We start from the raw sequence: 22,066 nt of genomic DNA, 5'->3' as shown, positions 1-22,066 counted from the left end.
AACGTAACTGTATATTATCTGAAGCAAAATTGCATTGCTCAAAATGAATCATTAAACTTTAACTGGCTAAGTTTCACAAATAAAAATGCCCAAATGAAGGAGCAATATAAAATGAATCTGCATTAATAAATAAGTATAAAATACACACAAACAAATTTGCATTGGCGTATTTTTGCTTAGATGAATGGGACAGCAATTGTTTGTTGTAATTAATAATAGTCAAAGCGGTCGACACATTCTAAAACATATTTCTATATAAATCTCTGATTCAGGAATAATAAAAAAGTTTCACAAATACACTGAACAATGAGAACCCAATGGATAAATTGTTACTGGTAATAATTAATTAGGAGAAATTCTATGATAAACTATCTCATGGGGGCTTAATGTGGAGTAATGGAGTACAGCAACTATAGGAAAAGTAACCATGATAAACCTTCAATCGAAGAATAATAAAGTTGTTTTGGTAGATAAATAATATGATGATATATTATGATGCTCTGGAAATATTGTTACAAGTATTAACACAATAGAAACTAAACCAGAAACATATGAAATTAAACGACCATCTAATCAAGGCATTATCTAACTTAAAACATATACAACAGCAACTCTAGTATCAGTATCAGTCACTAAAAGTATCAGTTAATTTCAGGAGGCATGGTAGCAACCAAAAACGAAAGTGCTATGTGGATACATTAACAAGTACTTAAATACGAAGCAACTACAAGAATAATGAGAACAAAATAGAATTTAAATAGGCATTGGGTCAATTATCACTTGTTGGAAAAGTAAGAAGAAGAAGTAAGAATCTTAACGTCTCGTATAAATAGATGAAATTGATAAGTCATCCCCTATGCACAGTTTTATAGGCCTCATGCTTATTCTAGGACAAAAACCAAATTTTGTATAATTTGCTATATCTAGATGAAATATATCCATTAGGGGCAGGTAATTGTTTTATCTTAGCAAGAACCAAATAGCAAACCATTGCCATTGCATGACAAATCAAATATCAATTATTTAACTTTATAATTAATTTTATGAAGAAAATGATTCAGATACATACGACAAGTTTTGAACTAAACATAAAAATGGCCCAAATTCAGAATCTTTCAGAAGAACCAAATCAAAACTTACTTTATCAGCAAGAAGGAAAATACACCAATGTTATAATATCAAGCTGATAATGTAGATTTTGGTTGCAAATAGAAGATTGAAAATTAAATTGTTAGTTAAATGTAATAGATCTTAGCTCCTTATCAATGGAAAGAAATCTAATATTGTTTAATTTGCTACAGCAGGATAAAATTGGCAAATTATAGGTCACAGTGAAAACTTTGAGATCAAACCATGACCAGCACCTCTCAGAATGTAACATAACAAATTGATACCCTGTTACCCTGTAAGTTACATTCCGTCCCTATAAATCAATAGGTCACTTACACTCCAGTACCTTATATCCTTTTTTTTTCAATAAGTAAAATATGCCTATTCATCTGCAACAATTAACTAGTAACATACTGACATCCTAGACAATTAATTGGGTGCAAATTGTCCGATATTGCATCTGTCTTACTATTTTCGAAAAATAAATACTGAAGTCCTGTTCTATTGTTGTAGTACTTCATAGAAATACAATGCTTCCTGAACATTAGTTGAGATTTTATATACTTCAAAATTGTTTTCATACGTTTTTCATCCTAAATTGTCTTGCATAAGGAAATTAAAATGAATTTATCTAGTTTATTGTTAAATCTTTTTAATTGGTCCTATTTACTGCCTTCATGTCCAAAATAGTTCTTAAATATATTTTTAAAATAAAGAATGCAATATTTTCAGTTGGTAACTACTAACTGGAAGATTTTAGATAGCTTGCTGGTAACATTTAACTTTAATTTTGCTTTCACTGACTAAATTCAGCGGTTAAAATGATTTTGATAAAAAATGATGTCCATGGTCTAAACACCTGGTATCTATCGCCCCCTTAAGGTCGTCAGATAAAATCATATAAACACTATTGAAAAAAGATACAAAATCCGTTTTAGAGATGAATTAATATAAAAACAATGTCAAATAATAAGATAAATGTTCTGGATATAATGGGTGTACGTGGTTTGGAAAATGTTCCCAATAGAAATCCCAACCAACTATATATCTGATTGGTGGCGCTGTTGTGCGCGGGGGAAGTCCCCGTTCAAATATGACAATCAAGAAGACATCGACTATAAGCATTTTCCTTCTCTTGCCTGGTACGTCATACGATGGAATCGCGCTAGTGATAAGTAAGTCACAATACCATAAAGAGTTTACAACACTTGGAAAACTCTCAATCATAATTGAAGAAGGACCTAACAATTTTACCTTACCAGGAACATTTTGTTCTGTCAGTGATGAAAGATAGTATACTAAATTTACATATGCTTCTTTCCCGGAGGCGAGGACCACGGCGTCTTGTCCGGTTACCAGTTCATGTCGAGTATGAGATTAGTTAAACGAATATTTGTTTCACATTCGTGGACTTGATGTAATAACTTCCCTATTTTTCAAAACTTCTGTGTATTCATTGTTTTGTTTTATGTTTTTTAGGGGAGAGGGAGGGGAAATCAAAATATACCTATAAAATAGACTTACACAAGTGAAAGCCGCCACCATTCTGTGTTGGCGAGAGTCCAGCAATCCTTTCACATATAATCATCCCCACGGATTAAAACCACGCAGGGTAATCAGATGTGTGGCGGCAAAGCGTACTCCTATCGCTTAGAATGAGGCACCACACCGATGAGACGATAAACAGTTTTATTAATTTAAAAAACAACAATTATGCTTTACAGAATTAAGGAGAGGATTTTGGGGTAGCAATTTTGTGAATGTCTAATAAACTATACGTCCAAATACAGAGTTGAATTCTAAACCTTCTATCGCGAAGTCCATTTTGTCAGAAAGGGTGAAGATATATGCAATAGTTATGAATGTATGGGGTAGCTGTTAAGATGCTGAGTTTGCAACACTCTTGCTATTGCGCTGCTGACACTTGAAATTTTCTTTATTCGATTCTGTCAATGTGAAAGGAAAAGAGCTTAATTTGATTGCTGCTCATTTTGAAACTAAATACTACATGCCTGAGGACTAGACTGAAAATTATTCAATGACTAAACAGTATCATATCTCACAATTTGTCAAGTCGGGTCATTTGCAAGACTTAAATCATTAAATTAGATGACTTAAATCTAGTATTGAATTATCTAATTTGACTTTTTCAACTGTCCAACTCAAGGCATATGGAAAGGTTAACCAGATTGCTATTTGCATATCCAACCTTCGATAAACTGGACAATATCTGAGGGCCAACAGGTGGTTAGGTCATTGGTTAACTAACTTAAAAGAACATTGGTAAATTCCCTGGTGTCATTCTCGCTCAATCCTAGCCCACCTGTAGACTACATGGAACAACAAGATGTGGTTACTGTAATGATAGAGAAAAACTAATACCTTGGATGTGGCGATGGCCTCGTGTCCAACGCGTTGGATTTAACTGTGTTGGTATTGAGATCACACATTTCGGGTTAGAGTTTCATGCCGTCATCCTCCACTTTACCCAGGGTGAAATGAATTGGATGGGCAATACCCAACCAGAGATATTCTGGTCATTTTAAATAAATATTAGCTTTTTACGAAATATTAGATATGAGTGGATAGTTGTACAAGGTCTTGTTCAGGGCAAAAGTTGTAAATAAGCATCGTACAAAGAAAAAAAATGAATTTAGATTGATTTTTTCTTATATTAAAAATATTTTTATTTGTGGAATTGACAAAACCAATCAATCTACCATTCCCAATACATTCTAAAATATTTTTGAATTTTAATTAAATTGAAAATATACTTCACAAGTTAATGTGTATTCTAGTGAGTTTCTTCACAAATGTCTCCTTTTTTAATTATTGAAATGATGATAAACTCCCCCCCTATCACATTGTCATAGTTTTCCTTCTCCAGGAATAAAATGACATACGTTGCAACTGATCTACAATCAGGTTTATTGATAATTGAAAAATCATTCTTACAATAAAATTATTACAATTGTTAAAAAGAGTGGATAAGGAGATTTTTCAGACAATTTGAAGCGGCATATTAATTGAACGTCCCAAAATGCTGTGCCACACACCAGTCCTAATTGTTCAAATCTAATTTCGTATGCATACTTATTACCATCCTGCCATACCCACTTCACATGCTTACTCGGACCATTTTTTCCACATTGAATATCTACTGAAGCTCAGTAGAGTGGTAACTAGTGTTGCAAAATGAAAAAGGAGGGACAAGAGGAGGGACATTTATAAGGGACAAGAGTGGAACACGACATTTTTGAGACTTCGATATTAGTAAATGAACATTAAAAAAATTGAGTTTATAAAATTATTAGTAAAAAAGCCACAATATAATCATTTTTCTAATTTATCTTGTATATTTTTTTTTAGACAAAAGTCAATTTTTTTGGGTTGACCTAATATCTGACCTAATGACTTAATGACTTTAATTTTTAGAATGCTATCAAATATTCAATAGAATATACAGTGATCAGCAAACGTATACGAAATATATTTACGGAATGATAACTCAGTGGTGTTTTTGCTTCAGAAGTCTTGATAGTTTGTATGTACAGTATTGGCTTGATCGCATAAATTGTTATAAAAATATCAACACATTCGTTTATATAAAAATTGTTCGAGAACATATAAAATACACTTGAGCATGTAGCCAAATTAATTTTGAAGTGCAAGAGTATACAAAGTCACGTATTTTCAAAAATAATTTCGCTTGAACTCTTGATTTGTATATTGTCAGATGCTTTATATTAGGTAATCCCAAAGTATGTGAACCAAGATGGCGGACACCGGAACATAGTTGTGTACCAAGGCCATAATTTTATTCCAATTTTCCTAATTTTAGTATTACGAGTTCGGGGACTAGCCAAATGACTCTACGCCAAATACTACGTTCTGGTGTCGGCCATCTTGGTCCACATACTTCGGTAGTACCTTATATTATACAGAACTTGGCTTGGTTGCATGATTATAAAAATACTATTGGATATTGATATACATACAGCGGTGGTTGGCAATTAGAAGCTCAGAATTGTATAGATCTATTTACAGCAGAAGCGGGGAACCTACGGAATAATTATACAATATATCATAAAAGTAATATATTAAAATGCATAAGAAACAACATTGAAACTTAGATTAATAATATATTTAGTTGTGGATAGCAATTAGGACCCAGGGTAAAAATATTTATACAGATAATCTATTCAGCGTAATTCATGAGCTCAATAACACAGGTTTGGGTTGGACATTTTTTTAAATCAAACCATACTTGATTAATTAATTTTTGTTAAAGTACGAACCAATGGGCATTCGGGTATAACCTGTCACAAATTGTCAAAACACTTTTCAGATATCTTGACTAACTTAAAAATGCCAGTTTATTTAAAATATTATAATTAATAAAGAATTAATGCGAATACATAGAGTTTTGCTGATTGATTCCACCAAATTAAATATATTGGCAATACAATCATCCTATTAGCGTTGTGTTTGGACTCGACAATGTTGGGATGTCTGATTAAATAACCCAAGTTCAATCATATGCCCGCTACCTCACCCAGAGTGTTGTAGACTGTGGAAAAAACAGGAATATTTAGAGAATTATAAAAAAAAATGCCTCAAAAATATTAAACTATATGATAGCAGTCACTGATATCTAACAATATGTGAGGAGCAACTATTTATTTGAAAGTTTCGAAATTTTTTCTTTTTGCCTACTCAATCTAATAGACCATTGGAGAGGTGAGGGGGTGGAATTTAAACCTGCAATGTGTAATCAACGATGCCAGCGCAGTTAAGTCCTAAGCTTCAGCCGCCTAGTTGTCAATTCGCCTTACACAAATGGCACGAATACAATTCTGAATATGAAACTTTGTTATTTGTAATATTTGATCAAGAACATAATTTGCACAATGGCTGCAATGGTAATATTGTTTTGGCATTTGATGTAGATTTAATGAAGCAATTTCAGTATCCTATGCAGGAAACAGTACAATCAGTGTTGTAGGAAATCTTTCTGGATCTCGTCAACTTCGGAACACCGGGAGGGGAATCTGAGAAGTGGAAGGAAATTTTTACTGGAAGAAAAAATATGTCGAAGTGAAAATAGAATTTTGATAAGAGGCAATAAGAAACTAGAATTTATTAATCTATACACTGACTATAATACGGCAGCTTATTCAGACATAATCTGTTGAAGTCATGTTTTTGTTATATTTATTTATCTATCCAAGCTTGATATTTCCTACAAGCTACAGAGCTAATTTTTTGCCACTGGTAAAATTACAGTATCTATGAAAAATATTAGTCATTTACATATCATTGGATGCTTGCACAGAGCCTTGTATGAAGGTAAAAACGTGGAATAAAAAAAACATTTATTCCTATATTATTCAAATCACCATATCCTACACACTGTTTTGTCATCACTTCAATAGTGAATTGTCAAGGAAACTAACAGGAAATCAAAAGAACTGGGTGGATGTAAAAGTTGGACCTTGAACCTATATTGTCAATAAAAACTGCCCAGCAGATAGAGTGTTTCATTGAAGATTGCGCTTTTGAATTTGCATTTTAAAAGCTTCAAAACCATGTTATTGTGACATCATATGTGACAGTAGAGCCCTCTATGATGTATTTAGGGCTGGGCTTTTCAAATCGAAATATTAGAATCTGAGAAAATTTCATGTAAACAAGCAACCCTTATCTACCTTCGATACCAATGCAAGTTCATTACTCAATTCTGTTTCAAGTGATGATTATCTAACTTGTTATTTCAAGAATTTGAGACTGTTCATATGGATGCATGTTGGGGAAATTGGGCAAAGCAATATTTTGCCAAATGAATAAAACTATCTCACCCGTCTATCATACTTGAATCCTTTTGCTTCCAAGGCTTCTTTCAGTTTCATTGTATGGTTTGGATCTGGATATCCATTGCTGAAATAAAAAAGAATTCATGAACTCTGTTTGAGCCTGTTCCTAGAAAAATAATGGAAATTTGGTAAGTTTTCTGTTTAACAATAACAGATCCTGCCCGGAGAGTATTGAAAAACAGAATTGGGTTCTAGGAATAAAAAAATTTCGGCGCTCCTGAAGCATGTGAACCAAGATGGTGGACACCGGAACGTGGTATGCGTACCAGGTTTGGGTAAGGCCATAATTTTATTGCAATTTACCTTATTTTAGTTCTATTACGAGTTCGGGGACTAGCCAAGTGACTCTGAAATTATAGCCTAACCCCAACCTGTTACACATACTATGTTCCCGTGTCCGCCATCTTGGTTCACATACTTTAGGAGTACTAAGATATCGTCTGAGAAATCATGATAAAGTTATGAAGGGGCTACAAACTATGGTTCGACAAACATTTAACTTTACCATGAGCGGCCATTTTAGTTTCTGTTGAAAAATTTGAGAAAACTTAATGTATGTCAGAAATTTCGACTTTTGCTACAAAATTAAAACGTCTAAAATTAAAAAAATAATTAAGAAAATACGACTCTAGTTTTGAACTCGATACCAAAAAAATGTCAAAATTAACTTCTCTCTCTGCTCCCGTCATAGGTCCTAACAATTTCAGTTAAAATGAAAATCATGCTGACTCATAAAGTCATAGCAAATAATCTTCTGTACACGATGACCAGGCAGTTTTATTAACATAGTTGGTCAGAGTGAATTATGAGAAACCATTGATTTGATAAGTCTGACAGTTACTGCTTGTCTGGAGCCTTGCTCAGGGTGAAGTATAACAATACCATTGGTACCAATACCAGAATTTAGATATCTAATCTATTTAATATATACAAGTCGTAGTCTTAATGGTTGAGTGGTTGTTTGGGATCTTTGGATCAGACCCTGATAATTTAGAAACATTAAGTGCCTTTAAATGAAGTAAATCACCTTCATATAAAGATAGATGAGTTCAGTTTTCTTCTGAGCAAAGACAAGAAAAAAACGACTGGATAAAACAAAATAATTTTTAGAAAGCTATTTTATCCAATATGCCTTTTATGCTTTGCAAATCGTGAAAAATGAATTCCAATATTCTTATTGGTGTAATTTATTCCCTATAATTTTATTTAGCTGTTAAAATTGGACTCCCAAAAGAACTGTGATGTAGTGCAAAACGAAGGGATAACAAAATTTTAAAATCGGTTTTCATTTCTTCCTATTTCCTAACATTTTATGAGGTAAAAACCCATCAAATATAAAACACACAAAGTACTTACTTCTCTGGTCCTCCAGTTTTATTAGTCTTATGAGGAAACTCATCGTTCCAAACAATTTTTCCTCTTCTGTCACCAACTTTCTGAATCTTGAAAATCAATCCTGCATCGAATGCTTGATAGAGTAAGTTGAGACATATCCGTCCATCATTCCATGGCAAATATTCAGTGAATTCTTGAGCTTCATATGAAACCCCCTGAAGAAATAAACATCTCTCATACCTGGGGGTTTGTTAAACTGATATAAATATCAGAATATCTATGAAAGTTTAGCAGAATTTAAAAATTTTCTAACAAAATACTTGGTGTTTCTAATAGATTATTTCAACTTGACAACCCAACAACTTAATTAAACATTGAAATCAAAAATTATAAGGAAGCCCGCTAAATATTTAGCTTGTCATGATTTTACTGCACCATTGAATCAAATTCTAAATTAAACATAGAAGAACTAAATTCTATAAACAAATTAAATTTAAACAAACCACGAGTTTAATATTACTCAAGTTTCAACAAGCATGATCTATATATGGCTATGTTATGATTTTACTGCACAAATGGCTTCTATATTCGAACTTTTTCTCAATAACAAACCTTTCAAAGCTTTGATTTCCATTAGAACTGAATTCAATCAGCATACCAGTTTAAATTAATCATAGATGGACAAAGCATGAACCAGAGTCAACCCATATAAGCATTATACAACATACTGCCTGATTCTGTATATTTCCATAAGAAGCAATAACTCATGTGAGTGAATGCAAAAATTTAGCAATACTTCTTTCAAGCTTCTGGACTGTGCAATGGCCTAACGCAGTTGTTACCAAAGGGTGTACCGCAGCGACTAGTGTTACGTAACAATAGAGATAGACACTGCTTGCTGCAATTTCCCAAGCTGCAGTTTATTTATCTGTTGAACAGAGTTTGTTAAACAGAGTTTCAAAATAAAATCAGGCAGAGAAAAGTTGACATTAGGCGTATATGTTTACAAACATGAAGTACACATTAATGATCACAATATTGAATTTTATTCAAATTTTTTCCATTATTGCGTCATTAGCAGTTTTTTCCCTAATAATTGAGCGCTGCACAAACAAAAATATTTGAAACCGTTGGCCTAATGGTTGAAGTGTTGGGCTGAACTAAGCTGACATCACATATTGAACATCTCGGTTTAAATCCATGCCAACCACCTCACCCAGGGTTGAAATAAATTGGATAGGAAATGCAGAACCAGCAAATTCGAAATAATAATATCTCCTTAAATATCATTAGATATCAGTGTCTGATAGCCTAAATTTCACTAAATATAAGATATGACAGAATTAACATATTTATCCTGGGGAGAGAAAAGCTGATAAGAGACTTAATCAAGTGGTGAACCACAGCCTCTCATCCGGTTACCAGTCTATAACACGTAAGAGATTGCTTATCCAGTTATTCGTTTTCTGAAGCATGGACTTGATGGTGGAGGAGGCTGTAACAGACCAGTGGTTACGTGAACCACCCTACTAAATATTTGTGGCTGCTTGTATAGGGCCTTGTTCCGAGCAAAATGCATGAATAATCATCGCATAAAAAAGTAACATGACAGTACTATTATAAGGGATTTATTTGCCATTATATCAAAATCCCCATATTTGGAGCTTAATGAAATCAAAGGGTATGACAGAAAATTTTCTATTTTCCATCCACGTTTTTGTTCACATCACGTTGTATTTAGTAAATTTTGACCTATATAATATAATGATTTTGCTTTCTAATTGACAATACGATATATATTTGTGACCCCTTACTGAATCAAGAAATGAAATTCAAGAAATTCACAATACAATTACTAATGTGCAATGGGGATTAATATTAAGAACAACAACCTTCTTGAATGGGAATCTTGATTCCAATAAATCTATAATTTATTTCTCAACCGACAAATAAATTTGTTTCATAACTCACCTTCAGACTTCCAGCAGGAAATGAGTAGGTGATGACATGAGTCCAATCTCCTTTATATCCTGGCAGTGATTCCCGCGGCGTACTCCTTTCCAGCTTCCCATCAGATGGTTGTTGGTTGATGATTCTTAGACCAGATGTAGTTTGACTTGAAGACTGAGATTCTGCACCTGGATAAATAAATCCAAAACTTGTAGCAAAAAATAATGTTTGTTTTTATTTAAGCAATAATGCTTGTGATTGAGGGGTTCTCAGCGGGGTCGCTGAGGTATGGTAGAGGATGTACAAAACATCTAAAATTTGACAAACCATGTTAAATTTAGCAGTTTGTACCATGGCTTACAGTAAAACAGGCCCATAGGCATCGCTCTATGCTTACGCTATAAAAAAACGTAGGTGCTTATTGTGACATCACTGTTTGGTTTTAGCTTATTTTACTTAATATCACCACATGACGTGGCCCCCTTCTGGCGCCTTTTTGCACTCGTGGCCCCCCTGTTCACCATTCCATTTGGATTGTATTATATATTACGATCTTTTATGGAATGCGAAAGCAAACCACAGACAAGAAAGTAAAAGCTTTTTAGTATACAATCAATAGGAAGTGTTTTAAATATATAGCCAAACAAATGTCACTGTTAACATTGAACTCGGCAAATTGAACTAGAAGTGAATGAGCTTTCTTACTAATTAGTGGGTAAGAATCTGATATGCTACTTCATAGCTGCTTTTAAGAGCGGGATTTTCCTCTGATAAAACCGGACTTGGACAATGTCTTGTCAATTTAACTCGCTTGACATCCAAGAAACCAATATCAACCTTTCACCTGGGGTTGATTTTTGTCACGGTGGTTTTGGAGTTTAGATGGACGTAATGATTCATTGCTAATTACGGTTCCATTACATTTGAACCAGTAAACATTTCCACCTGCATACTATTATTGCACCTATGGATATTTGAATCCATACTAACGCTAACCTATGGATTTTAGCATCCGGATGTAGACTGAACCTGCGGATATACGGATGCAAATGTATAGGTTCAAATGTGCTGTCACCCTAATTACACACTAGCAATGCAAGATTGCAAGCATTGCGCACATTTTCTCTCATCTCGATTTACTTTAGTCAAGCCAAATCCACAGTAACTGTCGTGCCATTTACGTATTTTGGGCATTGGGAATTTACAAATGAGTTTTGCGTCTATAATATGATAGTGACGGTTATCTCGCAGTCTAGTGAAACTGCCCGTTTACAGGTTAGACGGCCTACCGGCAAACTATTTTGATTGGTAGATTCCAAGTTCCATTATGATCAAACAATTCACTCACAAGAAAGTGAATACACCCTGCGATCGCAAATACCGCATGAACAGAGAATTTTATTTTAAAGGGAAAGTACGCAAACGAAGTCGTTTTGTGGTCAATTTTAGCCTTGTGTCGTGGCCCACCTTGGGCTGATTCGTGGCCCCCTTGAGGGGCCGACCATTGCTCTAACGTTATATATTGAAATGCGGTTGCACTGGACACTTGAAAGTTGTCTTTAGGGTCGTCCTGAAAAAAGCCTGGGAACCCCTGGTCTAGTGGTTAATGACCTAGACTTAACTGTAGGCTTTACAGATTACACATCTCAAGTTCAAACCCTGTGCCCCCCCCCAAAGTCAAAGTGTGTTATAAATTGGGCCGGCAATGCCTTACAGGGAATAATTTTTTTTTTAAATAAAGTGCCTTTTTACATATCAATGGATGCAAGAGTATCTTCTCATGTATCAAAAAAATCAGACAAAATATATTAATACGAGTATTTGGCTGGTTAATATACCTATAATATTGAAAGCCTTTTTGTGGAGTGCATTAATAAACAGTGCAAATGCACTTGATTTAGAGCAGGGGTGGGCTTACGGCCCGTAGGCCGGATCCGGCCAGCAGAAGTGTTTCAAATCAGCACAGAAGCTTTCTATGTGGGTTATCCAGAACTTTTAAAAAGTGGGGTTCCAAAAAATCGGGATCAAAAATTCCCATTCAACGACTCTAAAACAAGTGCTGTGAGTGCGACACTCTTTAAAATAGAATTTTTCAGTGGATTATGATTTTTCTGTTGCGCAAAATATTTAATCTGTGGCTGATACGGGCATTTAAAATGTCTTGCCAGATTATTTTGATTATGTTCAATGTGTCGACTAAGGTAAAATAAAAGCACTACTACTCTAAAATACTACGGTAATCTACGGACATGAAATACACGATAAACTATTGACCGGATTATAAATAAATTGGATTCAAATTTTTGTGACCTTGGAATTTGCAGTGGCGAGCGTATTCCTAACGTTTAGCACGATGAGCCACACCGCCGCGCTAATAAAAACTACAGAGCAAAATCAATTGATTAATCAAACCAAAATGTTCCCGAATATCATTCATATAAAGCAAACATCTTGGGTGTTACAACAGTATGTCAGGTATGACTTAAGCTAGGCTTTGGGGAAAATATGAAATCTAGACTTTACTAAATAATAATTTTATATAGAACTCTTGCAATAAACTTTGTTGTTTTTGATTGAGTTCAAAATTTGCTACTATGGAGAATATACAGTGTTCAACCAATTATCCAAATTTTTGATTGAAGAAATATTCGATATTTCGATATTAAAAAGGATAGAATCTGTACCTGGATTTGAAATCAGCATTAAGTCGCAATGCAATCAGTGTGGTCACTCGAAAGACATTCGTGCATGGTTGTAAACATTACCTTGTTTTCGTGGTTTAGCGTGTTATTTGGCCGTTTTAAGTCGTGTTCCCAAAAATTAGTTGTAAGTAAGTAAATCAAATAACATGCAATAATAAAAAAATGATACAACAAACGCTGCGATAGACTCGCCTAAAATTAGCTATTTAACACCTGTAGGCGGCACACAGTTTAATGTTTTGAATAAAAATAATAGTTTTGCTGATGTGAGCCAGTTTGAGAAAATACATTAAAGCGCATAAAACATATATTTATTGCGTTCAGTCTAAAATAAAATTCAGCTTGTATTTACGAAGTATCGCAAATGGACCAGAAAAGGAGAATGTATGATGACGATTATCTCAAGTATGGCTTTATTCATACGACAGTGAATGGTGAGGTTATACTCCAATACGTTTTTATGCCTATACAAATTTGAGCAATTAAGTTATGAGACCAACTCGCTTACAGTGCCAACATTAAACAAAGTAACCTGCCAATTACAACGGCATTTGACTTTTTTCAAAGCAAAAGGGGAGCGCAAAGTTTGTAAGATTTGGGGGCGGGGCTCAAAAAGTTTCCAACCAATGGTTAAAGAGCTAGATTTAACTGTAGGAGGACATGACAGATTACACATCACAGGTTCAAACCCAATGTCATGTCAAAGTGTGTAAAAGATTGGGTAGGCAATGCAATACAAGAGAAAATCTGGTCTTTAAAATAAAGTGCCGTTTTAAATAACAAAATATATCAGTGGCTGCAAGTATATGGCCTTGTTTGTAAATTAATGTTTTATAAAAATATTTAATGTGTCTAATGTCTGGGGTTATGAAGTAAAAAAACACTACTGACATGGGTAACTTCAAATGTGCCTCCTAATGCACTTCAATACAAAAAGTTTTCAATATTTCCATATTTTTCGATTAATTAGCCACTGTTGCGTATACTCTGGGCCAATTGTTAGCCAAATGAGAGTTTTATGAAAGATATTCCAGATTCACATTGTAAGACCGCTGTTTCATAAAAAATAACAGGGAAAGTACGTCATCTTTGTTTTTCAGTATTTATAGTATAATAAACCTTTATGATAAATCTTTATTTTTATTACCATTAGCTGGTCTGGAACTGGCAGTGCCATAACCAGATGCCCCTCCAATGACAGAAGATCCTTCCTCATCATCCTTTGAAACTGGTAGAGCCAAAGGTTGCTCTGTCTTCGGTTTTTCTTCAGCTTTTAAAGATGCTCGTGAAAATAATTCATCGATAAGCGAATCATTGCATTTATCTGATTTTTTCACAAAGGGTTCAATTCGAACTGTCTCTTTTAGGAATTCGAGAGATAAATCTCCAAGTTTCAGCAAGCTAAATAAATCTTGGAAGATTTTTCCTCTGTTTTTGACATCATGTTTCACCCATTTCATCATCCCCTCATATTTGATAGCCTCAGAAGAATACTTTGTTTCTGAAGATTTGAAAAGTCTCAGTATGTCATCCTTGCTGATATCAAGAAATTCCTTTTTCTTGCTAGTTCGTTCAAAATTTGTCTCCAAGAATAGAATAATGGAATCTTTTACTGTCGTTTGTTTAGGAGTTTGATTGGTTTCAGAGAGATTCTTCAAGATAAAGCAGTTGTCAATATCAAGGTTTGTCTCAAGTTTTTTGACGTCAGAAAACAATGCAGTGATTACGGATTTCTCAGCTGTTTTATTGTTCTTAACAATGGGTTCTTTGAGGACAGTTTCCAGAAGAAATTTGAAGGGAAATTGCTCAATCTTGAAGAGTTCAGAAACATCTACGTTATCTTTTCCTTTTGCCCATGTTACCACAGCTTTCCATAATGTTTGGTAAGTCTGGTTACTTATGTAATGCAAGAGATCTGATTTGGTGATGAATGGAAACATCTCGGAAGAAATAACAGATTCGAAATTATCGATCACGACCTGTTCGGCTTGTTGTTTTATATCATGGCGATCATACATTTGGGCCAAGTTGATTACAGAGAGACAATTTATTGGAGAAATGTTAATTTCCAAGAATTGAAAACAAAGATTCGTTAATTCCTCCATTTGTAAAAGATTGGAAGCATGCAGGATATGCTGAATGTTTTCTATCTTCAAATCTGCCTTTCCTTTATACATGAACTTTACGCATTGTGCGATCCCATCCTGATCGACATCCTTCATATTAACGTGACCATCATGAACTTCCTTCAAGTTGCTTGAAAACATGGCTTCAAAGTATTCTGAAGAGGCTGCCAAGACAGTACGATGCACTCGGAATGATTTTTCGCCAACGTTGATGTTAAAATCGCAAAGAAACCCTTTCTCTTTGAACCTGTCATATGATGTCATGAGACGATCTGACTGTTTTGCTCTAGCCTGGTTAATTACTTGTGAATTCATCTTCATACATTAACAGACTCTTACAATTTAAGCGTTAAACTAAGATCTGAAAATATTAGTTTGGTTTTTTATCAAGGATGAAATGCACAAAACACACGTTTATCTATTAGAAGTTAGCTTCAACTTTACTAGTTCAGCTCACATACAACAACAAATTATTGTGGTAATAAGTTAATAAAAAGTAAAACAACAAGGGGTTTTAAAGCAGTTTATGTCAGTTTATACACCATATAAAAAATGTGAAAAGACCAGGCTATTATAAACTATTTTAGGAGTTTCAAGTTTAACAAACCTCATTGATTTATATAGCATTCCAAGTGATTGGTGAAGTTTTTTTTAAGGTAATTCATGTGATTTTCCATAAGTTTTTCATCCAAGACAATTCTCAAATATTTTATAGTACTAACTAATGGTGCCAACTTCTAATTTGAAGTTTTCGTATCTTATTTTTTTCATAGACCCGAAAGCCATGAAATTTGTTTTTGAAAAGTTAAGCGACAATTTATTTAGTTTCAACCAATGTTCAATTTGCTTTATTTTCAAGTTATTCATAGTGTGTTGAAGATCTACAATATTTGAGGCCGTAATGCAGAGCTGTATCATCAGCGAATAGTATGGTATCAAATGCGATGGAAGTAGGAAGGTCAATGAGGTAGACTAAAAACAATATGGGACCAAGAGTGCTACCCACAAGATGCATATTAATAATAAGATTTATGATCATTTGATTCATTGAATTGTTGACGCTTTGTTAAATAAGATTTAATTAGATTAAGTAGCAATCCCCATATGCAGTAGTGGGACAATGTGTATTATAAAAACAAGGAAAAAAACATGAAAAAGGCATTTTATGGTGAAGGGTGACGCGAAAAAAATAATGTTGGTGATCGAGCAGCGACACCCATGGTAAAAGTCTAACTTTGATACATGTAGAATAGAAAGACGTCGAACAAATATATGTAATTGAAAAAGTAAATGTCAAAAAAACAAAACCGATACAAAAAAGAGACTCCAAGCAGCATAGCAGAATGAGAAAATTAGACTGAAAAACAAATCAGTAATTCTTGCTGCCTTCAGAAAAGCCAGGGATTGCACAAAGCATTTCGACCATTTCTTTTTTTCAAATGTTTTATTGTTTTTTTCTGTGTTATTGATAAAAGCATATTTTCCACCCATATAATAGAATTAGAAATAAAAATATGAGTATGCCACATATACATATGCAAAACATGCATGAAAACCTCGAAAAAGGCAAATTGTCAAACTCAGGCTTATAAAGCCTTATGTGGCTACAACTCCCAAATTATTGTTTGGGAGGGCTATACATAGGAAATATGGCAACCACTAATTTCTTAATACTATACAAAATAAACTCTGGCATAGAATCAATATATGTTTCAAAACTAAAACTACTTACATAGTTCGCCCTCTAATATAATTCTGGCTTATATACCACAATATTGCTACTACTTCCAAAGTGTAAATGGGAAAGGCTATGTCAAACTGGATGGAAAAGATGTGGACTAAAATAGAATTCTTATAAAGTTGAATTTAATTTTAGAGCTTCTCCACCAGACAAAAGTAAGCAAATACCGATAATATTCATCGGACGAAACTGATGTCCCAAAAGATTCACTATCACCCTAAAATACAGTGTGACTCAGTGTACTGTGAAGTGCTTTATTGTGCTAATATTGTGTACAGTGTTTTAATATTATTTTATATGTACAGTAACACATAATTTCATTTCAATCTTCTTTTCCAACATGTATCCTTTCAGTAACACAACATTATGGCACTTGTGCCATGCCTTGACCTTTGCACTCCTCCACCTGTACATGGCAATGAGCTTCATGTCTGCTGGTACTCTGGTACTAGACTAGCCTTGTGCGCTGAACAATCTGCTTTAACTATTAACGTGTAATTTTCAGATAAAACAGTAGTTTACTGCAGTTAGGATTATATTCTATGTTACTGATAATAAAAGCTCAGTTCAACACCCGTTGGTCTGTTCTCAGTCAAGCCAGGCTATCTGTCAGGAAGCAATCAAGCAAGCACAGCCCTGAACTTATTAGAAACTAAGCAAATACTAACAATAATATTCTCCAAGTCCCTAAAAATTCACTGTGCATCCATACAAATTTAAATTTTGAATAGAGCACTTAAAGTTCATTAAATACGATTCGGTATGTAAGTATGTGAATTCGGCAATGTACATTTTCTGTTTCGTTGATGTCTCCTTCCTGGTATATTTACCGTATATTCCCACATATAAGCCGACATCCTAAAAACGGCCATAAAAGGGTGAATTTATGAAAAATCTCATTAAAGCAGACCCCGCAAATCGTAACACGCCACATGTACCTATTACAGCAAATGGTTATAGAATAAAATTAAGTTGGCATAATTTCATTTGATTTGAGTGCGATCAGAGTTATGCTCGAACAAGCCGAATTCTTAATGCGATCAGAAATATACATGTACAGTATAAGCCGACCCACTCTTTTGGCAACTTTTCTCTAGTTTATACTAGGCTTATATTCGAGGATGTAGTACTCAATAATTTACCAAATCAAAAATCACAATGAGATATCAATAACATACTCTGCTAAGACTTCCAGTGCATATGATAATTTCCTGATGCTGTAATTACATGCACAAATTGGTACACTTTAAAAGCTGTTTACATATTCTGCTACAGGTAATATTTTATATCAAATCAGTTTTACGCTATTAGTCTACAAATTGAAAGGTTCAGACAACAGCGCTAAGTTCAATTCAAACTAGGTTCTGTCACTCATATTAATTTTAGATAATTGATTTTTCATAATGCCAACCCTGCCATTCATTGTATCCTGGAATCAAATAATATTTATCTCACACAAAAGTATTTACTGTAGCGGCTCCAAACCGGGGGATACAGAGCGGTCGGAGGAAGGCGCGGAGCCTTTACAGGAAAACTCCCCATTCTTACTAGTTTCATTCCTTATATGGTTATTTCACAAGGTGTTTCACATTGTTGAGCATGAATTGTTTGAGCATAATGGGATTTGAAATCTACCAATAATAATAACACTATAAATACCCCTGAAATGATAAACAGAGGGGCCCTTAGTGCTAAAAACCTCCGGAAGGGGACCATTGGGAACCACTGACTTATACTGACACTGCAATATAACTGAAGCAAAATGCAGTCAATTGTATTTTGATAGTGTGTGAATTTTTACCTGTGTTCTAGCAGCAACAATATAGCAGATTTCAATGAAAATTGTCAACACTTTGAGAGTGATAACACAACCCAGGTGTTATATAAATCCCGCTCAACTGCCCACAAAATATATGATATTAATAAGCTATACCTACTACCAATGGAAGCTATCTATCTATCTACTTACGGTATCTATCGACTACAGTTACCTAATACAAAACTGGAATTAGACCGTTGCTCATATTTCCTAGAAAATTCTGTGTTGCAGAAGTGGCAATGTTGTTTGTAATTGCCAATAAATTGTTTTCATCGCTTCTTCAGTTTGCTTGATCATACCAAGCTATAGGATAGGATTTACATATTGATCCCGGGAAGAGGAAAGACAATAGGACGGCGTAACCATAGGGCGAACCACAGCCTCTCATCTGGTTACCATTCCATGTCGGGTATGGAATTAGCTAGTTATTTGTTTTCGGAAGCAGGGACTTGATGGTGGAGGAAGCCGTAACCAACCAGCGGTTACAAGAACCATTCCACAGCAGCGAGGAGTCCAGCAATCCTCTTGCACATAACTATCTCCACATGGAATTCAAACCTACGATCTCATGCAGAGTAATCAGAACATATTCCTAACACTTAGCATGATGAGACACACCGCAGTGCTGCCAATTTATCAATATACTGAATCTGAAGAATAATATGGATGTTGAATTTGTCATACAAATTGATTTACTGAGCACAATCTTGGACTTTTTAAATATCCTGTTGTTTAATAATTCTCTGATATGTTTATAAGTTCTTTAAAATAACATCTGCTTTTCAATTTAATAATGTGTAACAAAGTTTGGCTGGCAACAGTTTTCTATGTTAGTTCATGCATATGCAACAATCAAATTTGTAAACAATTTTTATTTGGTCATGAGGGGCTGGCTTGCATTATTTTGGTAATGAAAAAAATCAAATAGTCTACCAGGTCATAGTCATGTACTTTATCGAAGTATATTATCTATGTTAAAATGTAATACTGCAGGAAATCCGTTTTTATCAGCGGTATTCGGACACGGCCTAACTGTAGCATACATGATGCAAACATTTTTCGGTTTTGTACCGTAAAAGCGCTAACTTCGGACAGTTCCTAACTTCGGACAAAATTTTTGAATGGCCATATCTTGGCTAAAACGCGCCATATATTGCTAATTTCAATTATTATAGGTAGCGCTGTTATATCTACATCTATTCTCATCTTTTTTAATGTGGCATTATAATTTTTTTGGTACAAAAACGGCAATTTTGCCGAAAATTGACTGCCCGGCATTCAACGGCGCAGAGCGTCGCTCCTACTAAAGCTATCATCGTCAAAATACCATCATTCGGTAGAGGGCGATAACAATGTTTATAATTTATTTGAGTGATCGCAAGATGTCGTACGAGATTTAAATAAAACCTAAAAGTCTGAATTATAAATTCCGTAAGAATATTAAGATTTCACGCAGCGTTAAAAGATACGTCAACCTCACGTAGATTTTTTTTCGCTCACTTCCGACACGACGTCACACTGCGTCGCGGAAATGAATTTTGACGCCAGACACATCGGCGCCAATATGACAATTTTCGTTAAGATAAAGACGGCGTTCCAATGTAATTTTTTTGTATTTTGTTCGGTCCATGTGTGAATATATGCCATAATTACATTAATGAAAATACATGTCACACTTAATCGATGACGTTAAAAATCGAATATATAAAACTGTAAAAAATCAAACGTCCGTATGGCACAGCGTACTGACTTAACAATTATTTTATGATTAGTAGTCGAAATGACAGTTATTGAATACGGCCTGGGTGAATTTTATTCACTCGAAGTTAAAAATTAATTTAATCTCCAACAAATAAACGGGACCCATATGTTAACGAAATTAAGTTGAACTTTAAATTAAACTTTACAATCGGATTCACCGTGTGTTTGATATAAATTATCACTTATAAAGATAACTGCGCAGAATAAACCAAGCTATCCGTCGAGAATATTAATACTTCAAAGACTTCGATAGAAGCCCGTTAAAATATTTCATTGTGGATTGAAACGGTTTGCATCAGATACATTTACGTATGTATTTCCTGATTAAAATGACTAACGTGTTGTTATACTTATCTGACGTAACGAAAATAACGAACGAAAGATGTAAACATAGGACGACGGAAGTTTCAAATAATGCATTTTCGTCGTGACGTTAATGTTACGTTACGACGACGATCGAGCGTCTTATCTTCACGCAACGACGTGATTACGTCATCCGCATCGGAAGCCTCTCTCTCTGTGCGTCGCGGTTACGCAGTGAAGAAAATGACTGTCCGAAGTTAGGGCAGTGAATGATAACGGTCAGATGGCAAGAAAAATAGATTATTTCAATAGCGAAAATAGTCCAATTGAACCGAAATTTGCAGGGAATCTAAATTACCGCACGAATGTTTTACCGAGCAATTTTGGCACCGTTTGGACAATAAATGGCCGAGTTATTGACGAAAATATAGTAATTTTGTCCGAAGTTAGGCGCTTTTACGGTACCATTCCTAGTATATGCAAGAGAACTGCTAGTCTTTCTGCTATTACAGGGTAGATCTCATAATTCTGTAATTGCTGATCTGTACAGCTTGCTCTACTAATCAATCCACACATTTTAAGCAATCAAATATTTCAATAAACAATGCCAGTATTCCCATACCAAAGTTGGATTAACCGTGACTGTACAGCTGTACTGACAGTGACATCCTGGTGACAAAATAACTGGACATGGTTCGCCATATGATTTATGATCCAGCTTATCAAGGATATTTATAATAACAACAAATACAGTAATATAAATACACCAGTTCAGGAAAAATGGAAGTAAAACAGAAAATAGCTAAAAAGAGATTTATACCGACTTACAACTACCCACTTTCCCAGCACTCTTACAGCTGTTGTGAATCAAGCAGAAAACAAGGAACTACCGTAATAATCCTGGGGTTTTCAACGAAATCCCACACAGTAAAAAAACTCCCCCATTGAAAATATTTCTTCAAATAAACAATTTATAATCCTACACAGAATTAAAGTTTACAGACAATAAAGCAAATTTTTTACATCACTTAGACTTATTGAGTAATTAGGGGTAATATTCGCAAACCATGGAAGACTATACAAAAATAGTTAGATTTATGAGGGGGGAACACTATGGTTCCATGAAAAAAATATGCAAGTCTGAAGGTTTAAAAACAAAATAAAATACCATCAGAAACTTGCTTACTACTTTGGACAACGATTTTTGATCATCACAAGTTGAAATACAAAAGAACAGTGGGCAGCAAACTTTATGAGTAAAATGTACTAAAAAAAAATCAAAAATCTATTTTACTCACATTTAATGCAAACTCAACAATTTGGGACCAAATTCAAACATCAATTCG

At 34.4% G+C, this 22,066-nt stretch overlaps 1 protein-coding gene across 1 annotated transcript in view; it reads right to left on the bottom strand.

Annotated features, from left to right (window-relative positions):
• Window positions 1-3,989: 3,989 nt before the first annotated feature.
• LOC120344624 (uncharacterized) overlaps window positions 3,990-22,066 on the bottom strand; it is a 75,953-nt gene continuing 57,876 nt past the window's right edge. Inside the window, exons 3-6 of the mRNA XM_078112664.1 lie at window positions 10,290-10,456; window positions 8,340-8,533; window positions 6,969-7,047; window positions 3,990-6,161 (exon numbers count right to left, since the gene is read on the bottom strand). Coding sequence (XP_077968790.1) covers window positions 6,135-6,161; window positions 6,969-7,047; window positions 8,340-8,533; window positions 10,290-10,456 — 467 coding nt within the window. The 3' untranslated portion in view covers window positions 3,990-6,134. The remainder of the gene's footprint in view (window positions 6,162-6,968; window positions 7,048-8,339; window positions 8,534-10,289; window positions 10,457-22,066) is intronic.

Source organism: Styela clava, chromosome 5, assembly GCF_964204865.1.
Source record: "Styela clava chromosome 5, kaStyClav1.hap1.2, whole genome shotgun sequence".
In the NCBI taxonomy this organism is placed as follows: Eukaryota; Metazoa; Chordata; class Ascidiacea; order Stolidobranchia; family Styelidae; genus Styela; species Styela clava.
Note: the sequence above shows the minus strand (reverse complement) of the source record. Positions and strands in the feature narration are given on the sequence as shown.